Consider the following 26,817-nt stretch of genomic DNA (forward strand, 5'->3'; position numbering starts at 1 on the left):
AACATTTAAAAAGATTAGATAATTCTTTTTATTTTTTATCTTTTCACAGAATTTGTACTGTTTTACAAATGATTTTTCGGCCCACTTGCAATACCTTCACATCCCACCAGTGGGCCCCAGCCTACAGGTTGGGAACCACTGGTTTAAAGGCTAAATTTACACTAGTTCTCTATACTGTCTTAACGCAGTAACAATGCTGCTGTGTGAAAAAGTAAATACTATGTTGGTGATGGTTTGTGTTTTTATCAGCTGAAGGACGGTCTTCTTACACAATTCTATAAACCTTCAAACACCTTTAAAACAAAGAGAAACAATACAGAGCTGAGACTAACATCTGTCGCCCATTGGGCCCACGTGCGGTCTGGTTGTCCCTGTTCGTTGCCATTTTAGCTGTTTTCTGTTTTCGTCTTCTCTTGTATCCCTCATCCTCAGTGTACAATCTTCCACCCTAGCAGAGAGATGCTGTTGTCATATTGATTTATTCAGAAATGCAAGACAGAAATGTTCAAAGAAATCGAGTGCGAGTTAAAAAAAGGCTGCGAGCATCATAGAGCTTAGAAAGACAGCCAAAAAAAAAAAGTAAGAGGAGAAACCTCATTAAATCTTGGAAGGAAAAGGAAAAGTGAAGAACAGGAGAGAGAGAAGCTAAAAAAAATCTAAGACAGTGCTTTCTGAAACTTGCAAACAACTCAGTATGCTGAAAACAATCATGAGCATGTGGATCTTCTTAATTTCCCAGTGTAAATATGTCTATGCAAAGCATGAAAGCTCCGGCAATATTTTATTAATTTATCACCTGATAGGATCAATATATATCCTTAATTCACCTCATGACAACTGTCTTATACTGCACTGTTGAATAATTGAGCAGAGACCCACTTCAGGCCTTTCAAATCTTCAGTATTTGTTTGAGGTAAAACACGAGGTGGCTCTGAGCACCATTGTTAATGACAGAGTGTGAAAAACACAGAGCAGATTCAGGCTACATTCCTGTAATTTAGTTCGGGCTCAGTGTCTTCTTCAACAGAAGCAAACAGGCCTGAGATGACTGTGGAGTCGGTGCATTTTTTTGGTTGATATTATCCCACCACACAATCCAGTGGAGTATCTGTTCCCGAAATCGAGATCAGGAGGAGCGTCAGTCAAACTTCACAGCAGCAAATACATTTTCCACTGTGTGAGAGAGAAGGTAATCATTACTGACAGCTACAAGCGCATCATACTCTCAATAAAGTTTATTTTTTTTAAGAACGACTGCATTTTCCGAAGTTTGACACTTGTTCTTATCGGTGTTCTGTCACTGCGTTGACTGCCACTGCCAGAAATGTACACGCACACACTTCTACATCCCAATGACATGTTGTCTACAGTATATGCTTTGAATCTAAAATAAAACCATGTACCCAAAAACAACCCTGGCTGCACTACAACACTGAATGACCACATAACATTTACTGGAGTGAGATACTCCAATCTGGAAGATGGAGGTATAATGTGAAATTACCTGTGAGTTTCATTTGAAAACTTAAATACAAAGGTATATCTGTAGTTCACTTTTTAACAGCCACTAAGAAAGAAAAGGAGTAGTACACAGAGAACTGATCAATCATTAAAAGACTGATGGTACACTCTGATGAATGCTGTCTTACACAAACATCCACAAAATGAAATGTGGCTGGAGATTAGAGGTCAAAGTGTTTGCTACTTGTTCAGTGTTGTTGATCATATTTACAAGACGTTTTGTAGATTACTAGTGTTTTAAGATGAAGTAAAACAAATAAATAGTTGAGAAAAAAAAAGGTCTTGGCTGTACACAATATATTACACAGTGTGTATTCACAATTTATCATTATACAAAAAATACATACATATATAAAAATGTCTTTTCAGCAGTTTCCTGGGGGATAAAAATTCCACCAGAAAAAGTCTTTTCACTGAACATCAGCTGCCCGGTTGGAGTATGGAAATGACAGACAGTGTGGGGGAACTGGTAAGGAGAATCAGGATAACGATCAAAAGGATTTATAATGTGAAAATCTTTTCTGAGAACCGTCTCTTGTTCGAAGTGCACCTATAGGAAGATGAGTGGTGCAGTTTTGTTGGCCTCGGACCGTTTTATTCTATACCTCAGCAGAGTCAAATCTCTGACTCATCATTTATGTATCCAAGACCGTCCAGACTTGAAATGTTGGCCATAGGTGTGAAGTGGTGCTCCCCGTTCCCTTTGAAGTCAACAGCCGAGTGATTATTATTGGCACTGCAAGGTCTCCCAGCCTCAGCCCCCAGGAGCTTTATCTCTGAAGTTCTGTTCTGGATGTGCATGTATTCGCCTGACTGCCTTTTCCCCTCGCTTTCACTGGGGCTCTGTGCAAACTTGAAGCATTCCCAGCCTCCTCGAAACCAGATCCAAAATATGACCCCCATCAGGGAGAAACAAAGCAGCGAAAGCAGAGCCACAGCCACCTCTAAGTGAGTTACCCTGCCAGTGTGGCTTTGAGTCTCAGGGAACAACGGGTCCTCATTACCCTGGTCTGGCACTGGCCCTGGTGCAGCTGTATTCACAGTGTGAATAGAGTTAGAGGAATTTGCCACCTCATTGCCAGGAGTGGTGCTGTCCCCCACTGCTGGGCCAGAGTAGAGCTGCAAACGATAAACCGCCACAGTGCGGATGTACGCTCTGCCGTTTATCTGCTCCACCGAGTCACAGGTGTAAAGGCCAGCGTCTGACTCAGTGGCACTCAGGATGAGGAGGCCTCCGCTGTAGATGTAGTATTTGTGGTCGGAGTGAAGTGTTTGGTCAGAGAAACGCCAGAGGACCTGTGCCAAGTTGGAGTGGAGCTGGCAAGGCAGCTGGATGTTGTTCTCCGGGACAAGGGTTAAGTCCACAGCTGCAACTGGATCTGAAAACACACACAAGTTTGGTCTCACTGCTTTCTAATAAGTACAACTGTGTTCATACAAAAAATCTTCAGCCTAATGCACACAAACAACACACTGTGAGGGAAAGTACCTGGCTGAGGACACTGTGAGACGTCTCCCTCCTTCAGACTCTGCATTGCAGTGTTTGGGGAGGGGGGTAAGCTGTGGACTGAGGAGCACTGCTCAGTGGAGAAGTCCCAGGCACAGTAAGGATCCCTGGCCAGGATGCAGTCCACACAAGTGTCATAGCGGCTACAGTTACTGACTGGCATCTGGATAGCACCAAACTGTGAGCCTGCATACAGCTGCCCCTGTGTTTGCACACACACACACACACACATGTGAAAATGAACCAGCTAACAGTGTTTCCTCTTTACCTCCGAACACTCTCTATAGCCTGAAGGTGACAACATATTCAAATTAAGACTCAAGCTTATTATGTAATATTTGCCAAGTGAAGTAGCAGTAGCAGTAAAGGACCATAACCGTTGATGATGATGATGATGATGATGATGAGCTAACAAACATCATTGAACCATAGTGGACATGTTAGGAGTTACCTTGCTCGATGAGAGCCGCAGGATGGTGATAGACTCTGGGTATTCAAACAGTTGAATCTCCTCAATTATGAACATCTCTCCATCGTAGTTGACGGCCTTCTGAACATAACCATTGTCTATCAGGAGACAATAATTACCAATGACATTTAGTCATCATATAAAAAACATTAAACACACACACGTTTTAACCAAGATCACAGTTTTGATGTGAAAACCTATATCAGGCAAGAATGGGACAACATTTCACTTTCAAAACTCCAGCAACTGATCTCCTCAGCTCCCAAACGTTTACACAGAGTTGTTAAAAGAAGAGCTGATGCAACACAGTGGTAAACATGAACCTGTCCCAACTTTTTTGAAACGTGTTGCTGGCATCAAATTGAAATCTCACTTTCAACATTTGATATGTTGTCATTCTATTTTCAATTAAATATGGGTTTACATGATTTGCACATCATCACATTCTGTTTGTATTTAAATTTTGTCCCAACTTTTTTGGAAACAGGGTTGTACTCTGTCATTATTTATCTAATCAAATTTGTCTTTATCAGCCTGCAAATAAAAAAGCTACTGACTGAACATATCATTTGTAAGCAAGCCTATATAACTTCTGCTGACCATCAGCCACTGCAGCCTCAAATGGCAACAATAATAATGGTTAATGTTAAAACATATTGTAAGTAGATAGAATAATCCTAAACTGAGTGAACTGGTCTGTTTCACTAATGTCTGTTATACCTACAACATGTCTACCCAAAACTAGCTATAAAACTGCTGAGTTCACTGACTTCAGAACAGCTGCATTTTATTTCTCATGGATTCAACTTTTCATGCGTAAGAGGAAGAATGTACTATTTCCTCTTTCAAAAGTTACATAATCCCACTTTAAAGCCCTGAAATTTTTCCTTTATTTTACCAGTAAGTCCCATTGAGACTAAAACATCTCTTTCACAAGAGATACCTGGCCAAGACAGCAGCCATGCAACATATCAAAGCACAGCATAAAACATCAAATACCACATGTGACATGAACTCCGTTGCTTCTCAAGAAAAACAACCACGTCTCATTCACCACATCCTTTATGATCCCTTTAAAATTTTCAATGGATATACATTTATCTAACCTCCGACTGACAGATTCTTATATGAACGATGAGCTCCGACATAAAACAGCAATTTTGGTTATTTTGCATGGGATAATTATTAATTTCTGTTTTTGTCATTTCTTTTCTCACTCATTTGAAGTGGGTGGGGCTCACCTGGAAAAAGTGATGTCATATATTTCTTATGATGTCAGCACTTTCAATCAAACCACACCCGCACAGTCCCGATCAAGAAGATTAACTGACTTTTATCTTCAACTCTTTCAAAGTAATAATTTAGGATATTTTCCCCAAACTTTGACTTTGATTGATGCTTCCTCAGCCATGAAAATTTGATATTACAGAGAACTACTGAAATTTTCAGGGGCTTTATGGGCTTTAAGTTTAATCAACCAGAATATTCATACAGAAAACTGAGCGAAGGAAGATGCCTATTTTCTGATAGTTCTACTTTAATCTTGATAAAAATCTACTTTGCTGTCCTATAGTTTACCAGTGCCAGTGAACATGACGGCGTATCTCTGTCCGTCCAGCGCCAGCACACTATCCACTACGATCCGAGTCAGCAGAGCTCCTTTCGTGACCAGCAGTGGCCCTCCTCTCATTGGACGAACAGCCTCGTCCATGAGGGGACGGTCTCTGATGAACTGGAGGGTTTTGTCAGGAAGATCCAGAGAGCGATTCATCCCCATTTTACGTGCCACATTATTGATGCACTGCAATACAAAACCTCCATTTAGACTTATGGGTTTTAAGGATTTGCCTTGTACACTTCACAAAGTGTAATTTCTGACTGCAACGAAGTTTTTACACTCACCGCTCCTGGTCTGGGGACTGGCACTTCTCCAGTGTACATCACCCACTTCACATGGGATGTCTCCACAGCAACGGGAGTCTTAAACTTTCCCTCACTGAAAATATCTCTAATGTCAGACACACTGTATGCACACACTGCTGATACCTGGGACAGGCCCCTGGAAACACCAAATCAAACACAATTAGTCAAACAAAGCGATACATTTCAGTTTTATTTATATCACTGGAGAATACTTTTTAAAAGTTGAATGAATAAATCAAGTAGTATGAACCGTTAAATACCTGATATTACAATCAACACAATAAAACAAATTCAACACCTAATAATTTAACACCTTTGTTGTTCCTCCAAACTGACTGCTCTGCATACGTCCTAGATTACCCTATGTCAACACCCACCCTGAGCCATAAAACCACAGGATTTGATTGTAAATACTCACGACTGCGGGGCGAAGACAGCGTAGAAGACACTCTTCCTCCAGTCCTCATGCTTCAGCAGGAAGACATCCTGGACAATGGGGGGCAGACTGGGTTCAGGGAGGGAACAATCCAGACGAGCTTTCAGGAACGACGTCCATTTCCTCTGCAGCGTCCGCTGTCCGCCCATATCCCCCTAAACACAGAGACAGAGTACTCTGTCATGTACACATATTCCCTTTAACCACAACAACCAGACATGTGTCAGACAGGGATCTCTGAAGAGGCCTACGATCTCGGATAGATTTTTAGATTTTATACTCTATGTTTTTATACCTTGCAGACACGGGCCACTCGTGACACTGCAACTTTGCTGTAGAAATCGTACTCCATGGCGTTCTCACTGAAGAACAAGTACACCTTATCATCATCACCATCGGGACTGTCAAAACTCTCACCCACAAAGTCCATGTAGACAAAGTTTGGCTCTGAAACCACAAAACATGAAGTACTTGAGTTGAGAGTAGAAAAGTCAGACACATATCATTAACTGCATTATGCATTAGTACTGCTGCTGCTGCTGCTGCAGTCAGTTTCATCTATACCATGCACATCATCGTATAAAACTTTAAATGGCCATTTTTTTTTGTTTTTTTGCAGCACAGGAACTCACCACTGAGCCAGGAGCTCTTAAACTCAGTGCGGAGAGCCAAGTTTGAACTGCGCAGAACCACAGGCTCAGAGCCCAAGAAGTTGATGGATGTAGCAGAATACAGGTCATTTCCTGTTGGACAGGAACAAGAGTTGAGGGAAAATTGCTGGAAATCAATTATTCATATTAAGTTGGAACAATATCTCGTTTATATGCCAACTAATGAACTGAACCGACTGTTTAAGTACGTCTGTTGAATGAGCAGGTAGCAACAGTAAAAGATATCAGGTCACATTTATAAACCAGCCCTGTGGCCTGACAAAACTGCAGACACTTATCACATCAGTCATCTTTTCTGTTGGTGCACTTTGAGTGTTCAGCGTTATTCTGTGCTTTGTTCCCTTTGGTAGCCAACCCTGACTCAGACACTCACCAACCATGAGGGAGGAGTATCGCTGGAAGGGATCAAAAGGACACTTCCCCTTTCCCTCCTCCTGCTTTCCCTGCAGCCTCAGCTGTCCATTAGCAAATGTCTGTCAGAAATAAAGGGAGACAGAGAGGAAAGAAAGAAAGAAATACTTGGTGAAGGACTGAAAAAAAGTGAGTCATTTTATTTCACGTACTGAAATTCCAGTTGAATCTTATCAGGATTAATGTTTAGCCCATTAACACAACTTGCATATATTGACATTATTACACACCATTTTCCAAAGTAAACAAAAGATACATAAAAGTTTTTACAATGATTGCCAGACTTTGAGTTAGCCAGTGTTTTTCACGTTCATCAGAATGCTATCTAGAGCTAAAACTGCTCTAGGAAGAAATGAACATTAGGTCTGCTTTTATTTTTTTTAATCAAATTCACATTATTGTCCTGTGGTTCTGCAGGTGCACATAGGAACCACTTAATTCTCCATGGTGATGCATTCAAGGGAGTTCAGCCCTCTGAGATTTGAGTTCCCTGCCAAAATAAACTGCATTCATGAGCTACTGTGTGTTGTCGAACAATCAAACCCAACAAAGACAATAAATAGGCAAACACCGACATTGTGAAGGGATGGGCTGAAACAGTTTTTTGAATCACAACCAAGACACATTTTAGAAAAAGGAGAAAATATGTTGACTCTAATAATCGAAAAGCCAGAATGGCTATTAATGGAACTGCAGCAAAAAGCCTTTGTCTACTGACTGCACTTTTTGCTGCATGACTTAAATTATAACTCAGGTGATGTTCTAAATGTTCTACACCGAAAACTAATAAAAACCCATTTAGCCACATCATTAGCCACCATCATTACCATGAATATGGAAACCACGGTTTATTTTGTCTCATTCCCACATATATAGTGCTGCTCCCAAAGTACTCCCTAAAGCACCAGATGTGTATCAATCTGCAGCTTAAAATAGTCCCCAACAAATGAATTAAATAAGTTTGGTGAGAACTAGAGTGCCCAGCTGTTTTATGAAATCACTGAGCCTTTTTTAAAAATGAAACTATATTTCTGAGACACTTCAGTAGGAACAAATGGGCCTGGGGCTGAGGTGGTCGGAGAGTAATGAGAGATGGACTAACACATCTTTTCATGGCATTTGTTGTCAATATAAAACAATAAAGAATATTGTCAACTTTATCCTGTAAACACACATAACTACCTGCATGGACCTTAAACAAGCATAACTCCTGAACCTTATAGTGAGTCTTTCATCAAAGTAAAAGTGAATGACAAAAAATGTGAGTGACAGAAAACCAGCTGCTGATAAACAGAGGTCCTGCCCACAGAAGTAGTTTGTGAAATGCTCTGCACTAACCTCATATTCTGTACTTACCAGATAATCACAGATGGGGCTAAAAGCGTTTGTGCCACACACATACATTGCAGTGTCATTCACTCTGTGCAGGGTTCGAATGTAGTTACGGCATTCCACCTGCAACAAGATCCAGCAGAGAGAATGCCAAGGTCAGAGCTTTGTTAGTTCAGCCGCAAAACTACAAACATGCCACATACATGTACTGACTGCACAGGCTGCCTGGAGTTCAGCTAGTGACCAAGGGGTCAAGGCTGTGCACAAGCATTTTCTTCTCATGCCTTTATTTGGGCTTTCAGTACGAAACTGTAAGCAAGGCACTTCAAAGTGAATTCTGTGTACAGTCTTGTCTCGAAAGAAAAAAAAACCACTCCCATATAAATGATTTACAAATGTACAGAGATAAATTGTGAGTGGAAGTAAGCTGCTTCCACTCAACAGTCATCTTTACAGGCTGTGTCCTTACCCAAAAATATGTATGCGAGCTCTGTTTGAAAAACATTAGACAAACCTCGGCATGTTTTCCCTTGTAGGTGCACTCCCTCTGCTTCTCCTCGGTAACTCGCCAATACACCTGCATCAACATAGGGAAAGTGTCTTGTCAAAGCACGCAGGAATGGTGTTGCAACCCAACAGCCTGACAGAGGAGCTGTAGCCTGTTTACATTCACACATTTCATTGTTTGTCTTGACCGGTCAGCGTGCTATACCTGCAAGCTGGGATACAAGTCCCTCTTCAGTCGTGACTGTTTGCTGTGCAACTATAATTATGAATCAAAAGACCTTTGTAGTGTTCAACAAGACCATTATTCATAAAAAAATCCCTCATGCAAATGTTCACCAGACAAGTAGAAAAAAGTGGTGAATGAGAGCATCTGCTGCACAGTACGCAATCTAATCTTTGAGCAGAATACACTGTGGTTAACTGGTAGACTGCTGCCTTATCAAAACAGTGAAACAGACACTTATAGATAGACAAGGAACTTAGTTATTGGTGGCATGAACTGATTTCTGCAAAGTTTCTACAGAGCAAGTGAAATGTTTCCAAATAGTAAGAGACAATAATAAGAGGCTGTGTTTTATATGATACAAAACTGTGGTTCCCAACCCAGAGGTCGGGGCCAAGATGAACCTGAGGGGTCATAAAAAGATTAATGTGATGAGAATGAACTATGTATTTGTCCTAACTTTTTTCAGATGTTTGCTTTTTCCCCATTTAGGGCTCTAAAAATCCTTCAAATCAGACATACTGAGTGACTTTGGCAGAACTGCCTATAACTCACAACCATATCACCATAACCTGAGATGTGGGGTCACAAATAGACATGGCTTCATTTAAGGGGTCATAAGATAAAATCTTGGGGGTGACCACAGGGGACCCCTGATTTAATCCAGCATTAGGCTTTGATGTCTGTCTTAATGATTATTTTATGAAACAGTTTCATCACTGGAGCAAAATATAAAAGTTTAAAAAAAAGTTTCATTTTTAATCTGTAATAATGAAAAGTTAATTTGCCATTTCATTGAGCAAAATAGCATTTGGACATTAATATAAAAGAGCTGTGCAGATATGTGAGTTTATCAACAGCACTGATCACAACAGAGCGCCAGACATTTTGTAACCAGATTTCTTTCAGTGAGTCTCTTCACATTTTCTTACCGCTGACTTCCTGACTGAGATGTTGTCAATATCCAGAGCATATATGGCCTCTCTGGCCCCCAGCAGCAGCACTCCGAGGTCATCTCTCATTAACATAGTGGAGTAGTTGGAGATCCCCTCGTCTCTGAACAACTTCAGCTCATCTAAACAGGAGAACATCTGGATCACTACACTGTGTTTACTTGCTGTGCAGTTGGAAAAACGCTCACACAGCAAAAGCAAAATGCAAATTCATTGAAATTCAGTAGGGGTCTCCCAATCAGCACAAAATCCCAGCAGTTAAAGCTGTAGCACTTGTTCATATATCATGGTTAAAATATCAAATACATTCTTAAACTGCTACAAATTCTGCTATTTACTGGAGCAGCCCCGGAGGGGAAACACTGTTACAACACAGTCAGAGTATGCTACGACACACTGGCCCATTGAAGCGCTGAGGCAGGGAGAATTTGTGACTTACTCTGGTAAGGGACAGTCTTTCGTGGGACACAGTAGTGATTGTTGAGTGCACTCAGTGAAACATGGAGCAACAATCCCCAGACGATGCTCAGAGCTGAGAGAAGAGACATGGCTCAGAGTCCAGGTTTGTCTAAGTGTGGAAGAGCTGCACAGTCCAGCTCTGCCAGCAAAGCAACCAATCAGAGACAGATCATGGTCCAAGGTCTCAGTCCAGATGTTGTTAGGCCGCTGCGATGTCACTGTCCTGGACATGTGCCGCTCTAGCACAGGTCATGTTTTCAAAGCAGTTTATACAGATGTTTAACCGGCCAGGCCTGTGGAGTGCAGCTCAGCCTGAGTTTGAAGTCAGCGTCCTGCCTGGTGTATATCTATGTTGGTGTTAGCCTCCAGCGCAGGGCTAATGAGCTGCTGGTGTCTTCTCCAGATGAAGGATCGGAAGCCATGCTGCCCAGCTACTGGTGAGGAATGCTGGTGGAGATCATGTTCATCCTACCACCTTCTAGAAAAGATATGAAAATGTCAATGAATGAAACGATCAAAGAGACATATAATTCACTTACAGCAGCTGGTTTGCCTCAACCACCTTCTGATAATTGTTACACAGAGAGACATAAAGATGCTGTTTTCAGTGACAGATTAGAAACAGGTTGGTCAAACTGAGATTTCTTGACTTTTAGTCCTTTGTATGGAAAAAAATCCAAAAGCACTAGGTCCTACAATTCCCATGATGCCACTCAAAAGCATCTCTCATCAGACCTCATGAGGGTATAACTCATTTCAGAGCCGCAAAAAGGCATTATACAGCTGTTCTAACAAGTTGAGAAGTACTCCTTGTGATAAGTGAAACTGTTTTTATGTGTAAAGTCTGTGAAGCAACGACCTAAAATTTTAATGTAGTAAAAATGATAAGAAAAGAAACTATGAAGACAGAAAACATGCCATAGACTTCATATAGTGCCATTGTGCTTTTCTTTATGTGCTTGTTGATTTTCAAAGTATATCTGTGAACAATACAAACTGTATGTAAAGCAAGAACAATCATGACCTTATTGTTACATCAAAGAAGTGAGGCATCACTTACAGTTACAGCTGTGAAAAGTCATAACAGTAAACTTCACAGAGTAAACTGATATTAAGTGAAAATCAAGTGCCATGCTGCCCACCAACCCCCACCCTCTCTTCCTCCTCCACTTTCTGTGTCTTCCTGTCCTCCTCCCTGATAAGAACCTGCTTCCTCTGGGCTCAGCGGGGTTCAAGCAACAGAGGGGATCAGTTCAGGTTTGGGCATGCATACAGATCACAGTGATTCACTGTTTTTATCACTCCATCCCTACCCTGGGATTCATGCTGAATTGAGATTCATCATTTCTTTGGCAAGTTTCTTACTGTTTTTGACAAACTGAGCAGCGCGGCCTCATTCAAAATTCATCAAGGCACTTTTTCTCAGAATAACACACAAAGCATACTTAAGAACAGCCTCGCAATGTAAAAACTATACTCTTATCTTTCTGGTGCACACTGCTCCAAAGCAGCAGCACCACACAGCTGCTTTGCACCTGTTATTTGGATTTTACCTTGCAGAGAAAAAAAAATACGGCAGATTTCATAGAGATGCATCCCTTGAAACACACACTGCAGAGTCCTTGCCTGTTGACAGAAACCAAAATGACAGCATCCAAATTTCCTGGAGAAACAGCTTGGCGCTCATTCCCCTTTGCCTCTGAATAACCTCGGTTTGAATGTGCGTTAGCAACAAACTGCCGTGCTCCCCCACCTTGTTGTTACTTGACACAGCAGGACGAGCTGCTGCACGTATAGGTCTGCTCATCTGTTGTCAGAGCACCGATGTCTTGCATACTTTCCCCCCAGGCTGTGAGCGGGGCGGGGAGGGGTCTGTAGGTTGAGCACTACAACTGAATGGAATGACTGCTGGTTGTTTTTCACAGCGTTTGACAGATACTTCCAAACGGCGCAGACAGGCAGGTATGGCTACAATAATAGAAGAGCACACAGCAGTTGTCCTCGTTTTCTCTTCCTTTGTTTATCCAGGGTCACTCAGACACTTACATGTCTAGTGTGGACAGGGCGTGTGTGTGTGTGTGTGTTTTGGGGGTGGAGTTGGGGGGTGCACAGCTGAGGTTTCTACAGAAGTTACCAGTCATAAGTCATAAACAGCTCATTTTCTTGTACAGTCAGACCATTGTCCTTTGTCTGTCAGCTTAATGACAAATTTCCTTCTCATCCTTGGATGCTAACATTTAACTGGACAAAGAAAATAAAATCATAGAGCAGGAGGATTTTAGCAGTAAAAAAATAACATAACAACAATAACATCTTTTTAAAAAAAATTAATGTTTTGGCACCACTTCTTTATCAGAGTTTAATAATATATTTATTTAAAGCTGTATTCACTGAGTTTGCTATGTAGCAATAGCAAAACTTACAAAAAAGCATCATTCATCGAGTTTTTGGCTACTTGGGGCACTGGAATAAGCTGAAAACAGAACGATAGCCACATATTTACACATCAGCAGCCACAGAGCACATTAGCTTTCATTTGTAGTCATGTCCATTAGCTAAAAGAAGCTAAACCTTTCCTTCCTTTTCTTTTATGTCATAATTCTCTGTGGGTTTGACGCTCCAATAAACAGCCTTCACATTCACATTGTTATTTGATCTGTTATTAATTATAAATAAAAACAATTTCATTAGTGCGGCCGTGAAGGAGCTATTTCTAAGTTTTGCTATTGCTACATATATGCTATTGCAAACGTTAGCATTAACGGCCCTTTTCTTACCAGTCTAGAAGAAATGTTGCAAGTTCAGCATCAAATATCAATAATTTATTCACCAAGAGCTGTCTCCAGTGGTGGAAAGCAACCCTTTTGTCTTACTTCTACTTCTATCACTTCTTTTCTTCTACTAATGCTAACAAGCTAGCTCCAGCCATTTGGCCTGTCTCATCGCTGTAGGGTCCGGCCTGCCCCAGAGAAGTAGCACTAGTCAGAGGATGCATAACTACCTGTTATATTGTAAACACAACAAGCTCTTGTAAGTAAAGAGCTGTTAATGCTAGCATAGCAAAACTTACAAAAAGCTACTTTAAGATTTTCATATCAGTATGTTGTGCATAATCCATTAAAATGCATAAATAAAAAGCACTTTTGTATTGCCAGATTGTGACCCCACATTGATGTCAGGGGTCTCCGTGTCCTTGACCTTTGCTGCGCTTGCTTTGTCCATTTTAATTAATCAGGAAGGACCCTCCCATAGACTGTTTGACCCCTTACCTTGTGGAAGTAAGGCAGCTCAACATCATTGCCACAATCCATTGTGTTGATGGATTTCTAGTCTTAATACCTGCAGATTGCATGGCATGGTTTCTTATGACCCTCTATTAATGATATACCTTTATTAATACTAGTAAGTCATTAACAATGGGTTGTGGATTTCAGCTACATGTGTAACAGCTTCTTTAATGATTACCCTTTTGTAACTACTTCTCAGTCTCAAATCTTGGATCTTTCTCTCAGGATGAATCATTTTTTCTTTCACGCTTCACTGACAAAAATAATATTAAACCGCCATCACGTTAGGTGTGCTCTACACTGAGGTAAAGGGTACGGTGTGAAAGACTGGTGTGAAATCCAGTTACAGGTTTTGTTTATAAGGGATCAATGCTGATTCCAGTAAATCCAGCAAAACCTGCTCAAGGATCAGTTATTAAACACACTGCTGTGTTACACAGCTCAGTACAACTCGATATTCTCCCCTTTGAAAGACCATACAGCACCTGAACACATGCACCTGATTAAAACATTAATATTTATGACTGACATTGTTTGTGAAAAATAGAACAGTATCTGCATGCAATGAACAACACAACAAAACACTCTTCTCTTGAAAGACAATCTGACATTTGAAACACTGGTTGCATGTAAATACAACAACCACACAGTCAGTGTCAGGGAGGATGAACTTCTACAGAACAGGAGTGTGACTAAAATAGTTGTTTTTTTTTCATCTCCATGAATCTAGATGTAAATCTGAGAATGTACTTCCCACATGTACCTTTGTAAAATGTTAGCGCTGTGCCTGCTGGTGGGTTTATACTCATCAAGCAGAAGAATGTGAACAACTGTGGGTTCAAAGGTTGCACATGTTCGAGTACAATATGATGAAGAAGCCCTACGGCAGTATCTCCAGATACTACAACCACTTGAAGCATGAAGATATTTATAGCCTGTTCAGGAGCCTCCACGTTATCTACAATACTCTGTGAGAGAGTCTCACTACAGCTACGTGCCGTGTACAAAGTATAAACCCAAACGTGCACAGACAAGCACACTGTTGTCATCACCGTGAGTCACAGCAAATCCAAATCCAAAAAGCCATGTGAAGAGTCAAACAGCTGGAGTGAGCCATGACTGCGTAAGCCCGGGCTCCAGCATACGTCTTCGTTTGTATGACTGCATTATGCCGTCCTGTATGGGCGAGGCCTCCTGCGGCTGTAACTGATTCACTTGAGCGGCTAACTAACTGATCTGCAGGTTTGATGCTGGTTGAGTCACCGGCTGGTCGGTTGACTGCTTGTTGCCTGTTTTCCTGCCTGTCTCTGTGTCTGCCAGGCTGCCAATCAAATGTAAGCTGAACAGTCCACAGGCAGGCCGGCTGGTGAGCTGGCTGTGATACAGTATTCCATCACAGGGGCCTAAACAGGAAACCGGTTGTGGGAGGGTGTTCACCTTTGACACTCCTTGTGTCACACAGACTCTGTTGTGAAACATACATTGGAAAACACACCCCAGTTCAGCACTGGGTTATATTTGTGCAAGCACAGATGGGCTAAAACAAACCATTCTTTTATCATAATGACAGTAGCTTACAACCTTTTGTTTTGATGTGCGGGAGAGTTGTAATTAGATGAAAACTATACTTCAAGAACGCGCTGTGTGTACGGTTTTCCAGCCTGCAGCAGCATGTACCATTAAACTAATGGACAACTAAGAGTCAAAGCACTTCACACGACTACAGGTGACAAGTAGACAACAGAATAAATATGCAGAAGATGGTTGTCTCTGCTCTGACAAATTACCTGGCATTGATGAGACAGGTCTGGTTGAGTGTAAATGCATGCTTGAAACCACACACAAACACACACGCACACATGTTTGCACAGCTATTTAGCTCGTTAGGACATTACATTGACTTCCATTCATTGTGGACAACCTAATCCAAACCCTGACCCTAACCTTCACCAGGACCTCAGGAATGACTGCTGGTCCCGACGAGGTCGTGTTTATGCTGAAAAGGGTCCCAAAGAGATAATAAAAAAACACATACACACGCAGGCAAGTCCCAGCAGGAGCTGCGGCACAAAAGGAAAATATGAGCACGCGAACACCTCTGCCTGCTCTACCAGTAATGTATGACAAGTTCACTGACAGACAGGAACACCAAAGGAAAGAAACCGTGGTGAGGACGTCAACGTAGCTTTAAAGTCAAAACTTGACTGATTTCACGACTCAATCATTTGATTCAACTTTATCGAGTCAAAACTAGGGCTCCAACTAATTGAAATTATTTTCCATATGTATTAATTTTCCAATTAATTTCTTGATTAAGCGATTAATTTAAGGACAATAACATGTCAGAAAACAGTGAAAAACTATTTCTCTAAAGTTCAAGGCGATGTCTTGTTTTGTCCGACACACAGTCCAAAACCCAAAGAGTGTGTTAGTGAAAATGGTAAGATAATCATGAAGCGCCAGATGTACCACTTTAAAAAAACATACTCTGATTCATTTAAATCACTAAGAAGCCAGACTGTTTTCTTCACACCTGTGTACCAGGCCTGTTCCTTCATTGGATCACTGATTCACAGCTGCCAACGCAGTGTTAAAAATACCACGTGAGCCTATCAAGTGATAGACACAACAATAAAGGTGTTTTTTTCCCCCCACAATGGTTCTCCAGACCTTTGTGCACTGTAACAATCTGAAAGTCACTTCACTGTCCATCTGACCATGAGCTGCAAGAGGTCATTTAAAATATGGCCCCTACAGCAAAAAAAAAAAAAAACAGTGTCAAAAGGTGTCAAGTGTGTGTAGAGATCACCATAAAGCATAAAGGAAATGTGCATCATTGACAGGTTAGACCACAGAGTATTTGTGGTGTGGCTGTGTGCAGTAGTGCCTCTCCACCCACTGACCCCACTGAGCTGCAGTGTGGCAGCTAATATTGGGCAATCCCCTGTGCAGTTTCCAGCAAGTACAATGACAGCATTTAGTGGCTGGCTCAGCTAGACACACGCCTATCATGTGCTGAGGTACAATACACGCTTGAATATCACTTTCACTTCCGGAGCATTCAGTTAGATTCACCCACAATGTCCACAACATGAAAACCAAGCATAATTATTCACAGTTTCTGTGGATGAAATGTTGGTGTGCTCATAGGTTTTTAGCCATTATTATGCAATAAAAAAAAATATGAGCCTGTCCAAAATGGCACACAAATTTAAAAGATATGCGAATTCAATATTTATAAGTTGTTGTTTACCTTTCCTGGATTATTTTATTTCTGCGTGATGTTTGAACCTCGAAAGTCCGAGGGTTCAATGGCTGCTCTTTGGTTCAGTGGATTACAAAAAAGAGGAAGTCACACATTTAGTGACAGTAGTTTGGTTTGTGGTCCAAGTTTTCCCAAAGGATTTAACTACACTTTCACTCCTGTGTCACTTGTGCTGAACCAGCCCCCCCCCCCCCGGTGCCACCAACACCATCTGCGGAGCTTAAGTGTTTGTTGGACGTATCCTACCACTGCTTAGTCTGGCTCTTGGCTGCTATTATTAGATGGGGATATCCTATAATCTTTGGATAAGACACAGAAGTTACAGAGCGCTGTCTGCGCTCCTCAGCCCCGCAGGCTGCCAGTCCCACCCCCACAACCACCCCGGTCTCCGTGGAAAAAACCAAAAACCCACTGGGACTCAAACCTGCGCACAAACAAGTCAAAATGCCACAGGAGCGGCTCATGTCCGGACTTACCGGCGCTGTGAGGGCCGTCCTCTTCAGAGACCCTTCACCCCGCCGCTGTCAGTGTGGACTCCCCGCGGCTCCGGCTCCGGCTCCGCGCCGCTCCACCTGTGACGCCCGCTCCTCGTCCGGCTCCTGCAGGGAGCGCCCCTCCGCTGAGCAGCCAATCACGACACCGGAAAATAATAACAGGGCACCGACAGGTCTGGACAGCGTTTGTTTGTTTGTTTGTTTTTAACCGCACGTTTAAAATGTAAAATTAATCAGAAGAGAAGTTACTCGTCTGTCACATATTTAAAATGAAAATACCACAAACTGCACAACAAAAATAGTATTTTTTTAGTATCTTCAAATTTAATATACAGTTCAAATTCAGTTCAAAACATCGACTCCGGTCCCACTCATTCACACAAAATCATCATGATTATTTACCATATAAAACTATCGTTAGCATCATATTCAAATATTATAAGGTTTTGAAACACAAAAAAGAATAAAAATAAATTTACTTGTGTAGGCTACAGCATTCACCGTCTGCCATCTAGTGGTTCATAACAGATATTTTACAGGATCCACTAGCCTATATAAAATAAGATACACATGTCCAGTTTGAGGAAAAAGACGATGTAGAAATCGTGTCTAAAAAGAGGCTCCATGACGCCCTCAGTGCTGGGGCCTCCGTTTGCCTTCTTCGTATCTCCTGCCGCAACTCGGGGTGCAAAGGTTTTGAGAGGAAGGAACAGTCTTCAGGTTGCTCACCTGCTTCCCCGGCCGAGGTGAAGGACGCGTGTTTATATAGACAGGGTCCTCATCTGCATTGGAGAGTGAAAGCAGAAGGATGAATTTCTCTAATATGCCATACCACTACATCTAGATTCTTGGACATATATATATATATATATATATATATATATATATACACACACAAAATTTTATTTCTCAAATATATATGTTATCTCTCAAGTAAATATAAATAAATGTATATAAATAATGTGTATAAATAAATAAATGAATAAATAATAAATGAAATAACATTTGAATGAGACTGATTTCACTGCCAAAATGGCGTTGACTGGACAGATAACATCAGAGTGTTACAGAAATATATATATATATATATATATATATATATATTTGAGAAATAAAATTTTATATTTGACCCTTTAAACTTGCTGATATATTTTCTTACTGATAGATTATTATGCAGATGATAAGACGCTGTCATTATATATGATAATTGTTACTTGTTAGGCTTTGGAATTAAAGCCATTTACTTCCTGCAAAAATATATAAAAATAAAAAAATAAAATAAAATAGAATTTTTTTAAAATTTATTTTTAATTAGCCTACAGCAAATTCACCTGATTCATTTATAGGCCTGATATCGATCATATATGGATAAACATTTCTTGAAAGAAAAATGCAATATTTCTTTGCAGTATAAATGTTTCCCAGATACTGTTTATCAAGTCAGACAATATTGTCAGTCTAAGGTGACAAAGCTTTGTTTGCAATTAAAAGTCCATCAGGAAACGTATGCACATATTTTTGAGTAAAATAAAATAAAATTGGTCAAGTAACTAAATTATCAAATATAATCGTTGTTCATATGCTGTGCCTCATAAACAATGTTGCCCGACAGCGACCTTATTAGAAACGCCACACGTTACAGTTAGTCTCCTTAGCGCATTTTCTATATCACTGTCACCCTCATGTTCTCAAAACATGAAATGTTAACAGTTTATATTCAAAGCACAACGCTTCTTTTGTCCCGCGAAAAGCCGTCACTCATTCAAAATGTTTGACCCATGCTGCAAAAGCATGATGAATTCATCATGAACGGCATCACTGCTGCCAAAATTCAACTTCTCTTTACAGTCCAGATGGTTCAATAGCAAAAGAACCATGTTCATATTAAGTCCACTGACATTTCTGTATTTCATTTCTTCCTGAGTCTTACATCCAGCGATCTGAATAATGTTAAACAGCCAGCTGATTGTATCAGTCAAACAAAACATCCGTTCCAACAAAAAAGCCTGCGTTCACAGGCGTCTGACTGACAGTGTGTCACAGTCAACACCTTACAGTCACTATAATACACGAGAAAGATCATCGTCTCATCACAGCAATTTTATGCACCTTAGAAACTACTCTGTCTTGCTGTAAATCTAATATTCACACTTAATCGTACACAAAAAAAGTCTTTGTGTGTACCGTCGTTCGCTTATATACTCTGTCCTACTTCTGTCTCTGCTCCATCCTCTGTGGCCACTTCCTGTCACAGCAGATAGGCTTACTTACTTACACTTACTTCCTCCTACATGAACGGCCTGTTGTCCGTCTGTGATGTCTAAGGGAATTATTGTATCTGCTATATATAAAGATCACTTTTGTTGCGTGCGTTGTAGGCTCCTGGATGTCAAATGATAACTGGTGAGTTGCTGTGAGCTAAAACCCACAACATGTGATAAACTGCACTGAAAAGTAAAGAACATGTCATCAGGTAGCTGAATTTCAAGAGCCATCAGTGTCACAATACCCGATCACTGACAGTATGAAACATTGACGTTCAGTAGATGTGTGAATGGTGGCTGAAATATTTTGCATGTAAAGATATGATAACTAATGAACATGGTAAGAAAAGCAGTGCATGTCTGTTTTGATCACTAACATTAACTCAGTGCATTGCAGGTCCAATTCAAGGTAAGTGTAGATTTGGATTCTGTGTGACGACAACAAGAAAATCAACTGCTGTTTTGACAACGAACAGATATTGTTAATATAGATTCATTTTCTTGATTAATCCGGTTACAGAGTCCAAGCTGGCATCTTCTCACTTTTTTTTTTTTTTTTTTTTTTTTTTTGTCAAATGCCTATGTTCAGCTTACAATATATAAAAGATATATCAAAGCAGCAAGTCTTCTCATAGGAGAAGCTGCAGTCACAGAATGAGTGTAGTTTTGACCGATTAAATGATTTAAACACTTAATCAGTTGTCAAAATAGTTGCTGATTAATTTTCTGTCAATCGGTTAGTCAACTTATGTTTTCAGCTATGGACAAAAGTAGCAAAAGATGTGTGAATTTCTCATTAAATTTGGATTTTGATATTTTTGGAAGCTTCATTTTACACTCTCAGTTTTAGAAGTGTCAAATGTACCCGTGTAGGCTTCAGTAAAGATGAAAAAGCTCCCTTCAAAAGAGCAAATGATTCAGCAAAAATCCATGTAGAAATGTATTTTGTGTGAGAATTATAGACGGCGACGAAAAGAAAGAATTGAAAATGTATGACACACAAAGCGATAAAAGTGGTGTATTGAACGCCATGGGAGGATTTCTTTTAGGATAGTTTACTTTACTTTTTTAGAAATATCAAGTTGCCCATGTCTTTCCTGTCTGTGGTCTCTTCTAGAAATTAAAGTCTTCGTTCTTCTTCGCTTAAACCACACAGGAGAGAAGAGGCAGCCTTAGTTAGTCCCACACTGACATTTAAAAATTGTCTCACGCTGTGCAGTGAAACCACGCTAACCTCTTGCTTACTCAGTTTGCTTCTACTGTCCACAGCTTGGGCAGATGTTAATACCTGCTGTCACATCAACAGTGCTTCCTCTCTCTTTGGTTCTCTCTCTCAGATACACAGGCAAACAGATAATTGCCTGTCCCTCAGTTCTTTGGTTAAATGCAAATCTTTGCAGTGGAATGAATCTGTCTGCGATCAGAGCAGGCTTGATCTGACTGGGTCTTGAGATTTTTTCTGTAAGATTATTTGCCTCTTTACCTCTGGCCCTCTTTTCTAAGAGCAGCTTTCATACAGTCCTGTGGCATCTCTTGGCTACAATAGATACAGAGGTTATCTACAATCTATAGATGTTGTTGTTGGCTTAGGTCAAGATCATTATCTAAACCTTTGAAACTGAAAGTGAAGAAGAGAGTACCTGTTCTTCCGCATTTTTTTCTCAGCAAGGTATACAAGAGCAGCATGACGATCAGGATGAAAACCGAGACCCCCAACAGGATCCACATCCACCAGGGAACAGGCACTTTTTTTGGAGCAGCCACTATAAGAGAAAAAGTTTGTTTTGAAATGTGATCACATTGTGTCAATTTATTAACTACATCAGAGTGTGTTTAACAAAGCCGATGTGTGCACAAAATAATCCTTAATAAGACATTATGTCATTTAAATTTTTCATTTCCAGCACATATATTTTGGGTTATTAAGTAAATACTGTACAAAACGTTCTCAGGCTACAAATGGACCACTGCACAAGAATAAGGCTGATTTAAAGTGTTGTTTGGTGGTTTGCAAGTTCACACCTCACAGTAGTACATCGGAAAGCCTGTAACGTCTGATCACCACTACCAGTGGACACATGACAGACTTGTCAGTTCCACAGAAAATCAACGTTTCCTGCAACCAGATATATATATATATATATATATATATATATATATATATATATATTTATCTTTTGAGTTTGACCTCAGACTGTGGTGGGTCCTAAAATAACCTGGTGCATTATCGTTCATGGGTACGCATCCATACACACACACACACACACACACACACACACATCCACACAGACACACACATGCACACACACCTTGTTTACTCGTTAATAGTGACGGGTACGTTGTTTTTTCGAAGCTCTCCGCTGTCATGGGGGAAAAAAAATGATATTTAACAAGCCAGAGTATGAACAGTATTAATGAATCCATTCATGATATAATGTTTCATCATTATACCCATGCATTTCTAAGCAGCACAGAAACATATCAAAATGGTTTATAAACCACTATAACCTAATATTGCAAGCAGGTATAAGTGTTTATAAATCAATTTGTCAGAAACCATAGCTCCTGCTGTGATCACTGGTACTTTGAGGCTAAAGTATAAACAGATAATGAATGACAGTATATTGATAAATACTGTACATTAATATACTTCAAATGTCTTCATATCTGCTTACAACTACATTATATTGTGTTATAAACCATTTATTAAATGTTTTCATACTGCTTACACTTACCAATAAGTATTTGTGTTCCACTGCTGTTAGTAATGGTATGACGGGGAATCTCTGATGTGACTTTGCAAAAGTACCATCCGCTGTTCTCGTATGTAACATTTAACAAGATGAGCTTCATTTCATCCTTTTTTCCCTCAGTCGAGTTTTTATTAACAATCTTTTCAGAGATGTTCTGCGATTGGTTCCATGAAGGTCCAGAGCGGTTAAAATACCACCCCACCCGAAATCTCTCATAACTCTCTGTCCCCAAGCCACAGTGCAAAGTCAGAGAGGAACCAACAGTAACTTCCTCTTTTTTTGTTGTATTATCCACAATCACATATTGTTGACCTGGTACCACCAGAGCTGCTACTGCCACTGTAGATAGATAGATAGATAGATAGATAGATAGATAGATAGATAGATAGATAGATAGATAGATAGATAGATAGATAGACATTAAAAATAATACAATAATAAAACAATAAGAAACTTTGTTCATTTTTCTGTGTTTTTTACCTGCAGTAACAATAACTACTAACAAGAAACTGTGTTTCATTCTACAGTTGCAGTGTAGACTTGAAATTTCAGTCAGTTCATTCATCACTGCATTTAGCATTATCACGTTAAACTTGTACGGATACTTGTTGTCATTGTAGCAGCGTTTGGATCTGTCAAATATCAAGTCAGGAACCTCACCTGTGAGCAGCACCAGAGTCGAGTCTTTCAGCCACACTTTCATCTTATCATGTGAGAGGTGGTCTTCCTCTCACATTCATCCTGTCTCTGCTGCCTGCCTGTCTGCACATCTGACAGAGCCAAGCCCAGAACCTGTGACCGTGTGTGGGTGGGAGGAGGGGTTTTCATTACTGTACCATGAGAATGCGTCTCTGAGGAAGCTGACAGTGGTGCAGGCTGTATAAATAAAAACCAAAGATGGAAAATCATGTAGGCTTTGAAAAAGACAAGATAGACCAAAAACTAAAGCGCTTTCTGCTCTATAGTTGAAAGACATCAAAATGGCCTGATACTGCTAGCCCACTGCCTACATCCTGTACACTCCTGCAGATTGGTGTCAGACAGCAAAATCCTCAGAGATAAATACACATGTGCTGACTTGTCATCAAATACAAAACAGACTGCACAATGATGATATGAAGAGTTTATGAAACCCTTGTGGGTTTTGGTGCAAGGGTGCGAAAACACATTTCCCCATGTCCCCACTGCATCTTACTAGAAAATGAGCAATTGGCTTCCTGTGACAAGACACAACTAAGCGTCATAGGGCAGAAGTTTCAACCTACAACCACATAATATAATATAATATAATATAATATAATATAATATAATATAATATAATATAATATAATATAATATAATATAATATAATATAATATAATATAATATAAACTTGCTAGTAGTTGAAGTAGTATTAAGAGATGGAAAAAAGACAGACTGAACTGGATTGATTCACGCTGAAACTAAGCCAAACTGTGCTGCTCTATGAAAGTCTAAATTCCGTTCACCGTTTTTACACAATGACAGTTCAAGTTTCATAAACATTTCCGAACCTAGAGTGAGTTTCACTGTTCACACATAATTTTTTCCCCAGAATGTGGGCAAATTTGTCTCCCTTCACACAGTGTGACTACCAAAGCAGAGTGACTTACAGAGTACCATCCAACTGCCAGTCCAATGTTAAACGACACCACAGTTTTCACACCACAGACAAATACTTTATATCACTGCGTTCAACAGAGTCTCCTCTCTCAGAAAATACAAAGCTCTAGGTGCTAGGAGATAACAGCCTTTGACTGACAAGCCAGGGTTCAGAGGTGGTTCTCACCATACTCCCTGTTTTGACCAGTGTAACTAAGCAGTTACCATCACTACGGCAACCATTAACTGTACACACAGCTGACTCAGATCAGCTGATGAGACTTGCACACACACATAAGCACACAGATAAACAGACAAATGCAAACGCAAACCCATCCCCAATTTTTTTCCGGACTCTTAAAATGTCATTACAAAAAAACGTTTATCTTCGCTTGAAACAAACACTCATCCTTCGTGAGCTTCGCATATTTTATGTTAATGATTATGACAATGATCATGGCCGGCCTGGCTGCAGTACAGGCAGTTTAGAGCTCATGCAATGCTGTCAGCTCAGCAGGAGTGAGTCGAGCTCTCCCCAACTGCATGGCTCATTCGGAGAAGTGGATGGTGAAGAGCTGGAGGATTCGCTGGGGGTGGCCTGACTCTCAGAGCTCTCTCGGACAGGGGCTCTGGACGGGGGAAAAGCCTTCTCTCTATGCCATTCACGAAGATGATTATCAGAGCAGGTTGCCATGAGATGAGGGGATCAGGGCTATTTGTCACATCTCTAGCCACTAACTCACCCTTCATGCTCTCAGCTAACCCAAAAACTCTCTCAGTTCCGCTGTGAAAAGAGAGTTAGTGTGACAAATAGGAGAACACCTGCTCCAGAGTGCTGTGGCCCACTGAGCTGCTCTACCCTTAAGTGAACCCATTGCAAAAGCTACATGTAGACATGTAGTAGATCTGAAGTCTGTTAATTTCCACTGGGTTGTATTGCTATATAACACAGTTTTGTGCACAGACTGATAAAACGAGCTGCTGCCACTGCCCCCACAGACAAAGAGACAAGTGAGAAGGAAGTAACATCCTGACTGATGACCTGCCTTGATGAGAGAACTGAAAGAGAGCATTTTCATTTCCAAAAGAGCGAAGTGAAATGTAAATGTAAATGAATGGACGGAGGGCGCTGGTTGATTATTGCTTATTTGTTTCAAATTGTCCATGTGCAGAAGAGATTTTTATTTGTGTGATTTGTGAAGTTACACAAAGACACTGTGAAAGAATATGTCAGAAATCTGTGTATAGACACAGAGCAGAAAACCACATGTAAAACTCAGTGCTCAAAGTTTTCACATTGTGTGCACAAGTTAGCCCCCCCCCAATCTCAGGGGAGAGAAAAGAAAAGAGAAAAACTAAAAAACAAACAAACAAACAACAATACACCTTTGACTCGCTAACATTTTACAATGAAGCAATTAAAATTTGAAATCTATGTTGCATTAATTTACACTAAAGTCTGCTATAAACCTAAGGCTGTAGGGTGATAAGTCCTCACTGACTAGTGAAGAAAAGAAGGCAGTGTATCACTTCTGAAACCTCATGACTTTCAGTTCCACAATTAGCCCGAAAGTAGGTCCTGTCTGTGATCATATGTAGAGAAATAATCTCAAGTCATTTGTTTAGGAAAGTGGTTTACATCCAATAGATTTGAGTGGGCACCGAAACATAGCTCACCTATGTTTTCAATTAAACTAGTGACCACTTTTACTACTTTACTACGAGTAAAACCAGTAGAGATGGATCGTATCTCACTGTCTGCTCTGGTGTTTTATGTGGAACTTGTTTGCACATGTTTTTGCTTCATTATTATCACAATTCCAGCTTTAAATCTAATGCAAAAGTATTCTTGTAATTGGCTACACATTTAGTTACCATCAAACTTATATGTGTTATAGCTATAAGGATTTGTAACTAAAAATGCATCTGCCATCGAGGCATAAAAAGAGGCACCAGAGTCTCTTGTGCAACATAAATGTGAGTAACAAGTTTAAATTACAGTAAAAATGTTAGATATGAGAAACCACAATATAGAAATTACACTTCATGGCTTACAATGCTTGGTGCAGTAGACTATGAGTAAAGGACAGTGGAGCAGTCTGTAGGTTGATTGTAATGCATAGTTGAAAAGCTATCGCAGCAGTCCATAAGAAATGGAGAGAAGGTGTAAAAAAAAAGAAGCTGTTATTCATAATGAGACACTGTTTGTGGGGCAGTTGATATGTAGCAGGTTCACAGTTTGGGGGGAGAAGCTGTTCTTAAGTCTGAACCGATTTAAAACACAATGTTAGAATATGTTTCACACTATTGTCTTAAAGTTTAATGTTAGCTTACACAGGCATCTTCAGCTACAATGACATTAAGGGGACTCCTCATGTATGTGATATGAGCCAAATGTGGACATGCATGCAATTAGCTACTGAGACAACTTTAACAGTTCGCTATAAAGTTTACCTCAAATTGTGGAAGCACATTTGTCTGCAGTCGGGAGCCTGTTGCAGACAGGTTGCAGGTGCAGGTGGCATGCAGACTTTCCTCTGGTTCACAGGTCAGATCCACCCTCTGGGTCAAATATGGTTTCTTCTGGATGCAAAACACTAAGGTGGAAACGTCCAAGATGCTAAACTCCAGGCTTCAAAACGACAGTTCACAAACCAAGCGAGTTGCCACTGGGGGGGGGCAAATGTTTGAGAGGAGGGTCTCACATGCGCTAACATGCAGG

The 26,817-nt window shown here is 40.4% G+C and overlaps 2 protein-coding genes across 4 annotated transcripts; both read right to left on the bottom strand.

Annotated features, from left to right (window-relative positions):
- Positions 1 to 460: 460 nt before the first annotated feature.
- LOC139626876 (semaphorin-4E) lies at positions 461 to 17,576 on the bottom strand. Its single transcript, XM_071487418.1, has 14 exons — positions 17,441 to 17,576; positions 10,393 to 10,890; positions 9,933 to 10,075; positions 8,785 to 8,847; positions 8,295 to 8,393; positions 6,901 to 7,000; positions 6,489 to 6,599; positions 6,152 to 6,303; positions 5,839 to 6,011; positions 5,400 to 5,556; positions 5,076 to 5,298; positions 3,480 to 3,595; positions 3,011 to 3,230; positions 461 to 2,900 (listed from the first exon to the last, which is right to left on the bottom strand). Exons 2-14 carry the CDS (start codon positions 10,499 to 10,501, stop codon positions 2,137 to 2,139), a joined length of 2,430 nt encoding a protein of 809 aa, XP_071343519.1. The 5' UTR covers positions 10,502 to 10,890; positions 17,441 to 17,576; the 3' UTR covers positions 461 to 2,136.
- A 184-nt stretch (positions 17,577 to 17,760) lies between these two features.
- Positions 17,761 to 26,568, bottom strand: LOC139626881 (uncharacterized). 3 transcript variants are annotated; one of them, XM_071487423.1, is made up of 6 exons: positions 26,550 to 26,568; positions 23,136 to 23,267; positions 22,458 to 22,814; positions 22,032 to 22,082; positions 21,363 to 21,485; positions 17,761 to 18,240 (listed from the first exon to the last, which is right to left on the bottom strand). In XM_071487423.1, exons 2-6 carry the CDS (start codon positions 23,176 to 23,178, stop codon positions 18,092 to 18,094), a joined length of 723 nt encoding a protein of 240 aa, XP_071343524.1. In that variant the 5' UTR covers positions 23,179 to 23,267; positions 26,550 to 26,568; the 3' UTR covers positions 17,761 to 18,091. The 3 variants fall into 3 exon arrangements, 2 of the variants coding, with proteins under 2 accessions (XP_071343524.1, XP_071343523.1); XM_071487422.1 differs by lacking the exon at positions 26,550 to 26,568 and having other exon boundaries at positions 23,136 to 23,327; XR_011692449.1 differs by lacking the exons at positions 22,032 to 22,082; positions 26,550 to 26,568 and having other exon boundaries at positions 23,136 to 23,277.
- Positions 26,569 to 26,817: the final 249 nt, after the last annotated feature.

Source organism: Trachinotus anak, unplaced genomic scaffold (genome assembly GCF_046630095.1).
Source record: "Trachinotus anak isolate AG129_WGS33_773 ecotype Australia unplaced genomic scaffold, CSIRO_AGI_Tana_v1 ptg000010l, whole genome shotgun sequence".
In the NCBI taxonomy this organism is placed as follows: Eukaryota; Metazoa; Chordata; class Actinopteri; order Carangiformes; family Carangidae; genus Trachinotus; species Trachinotus anak.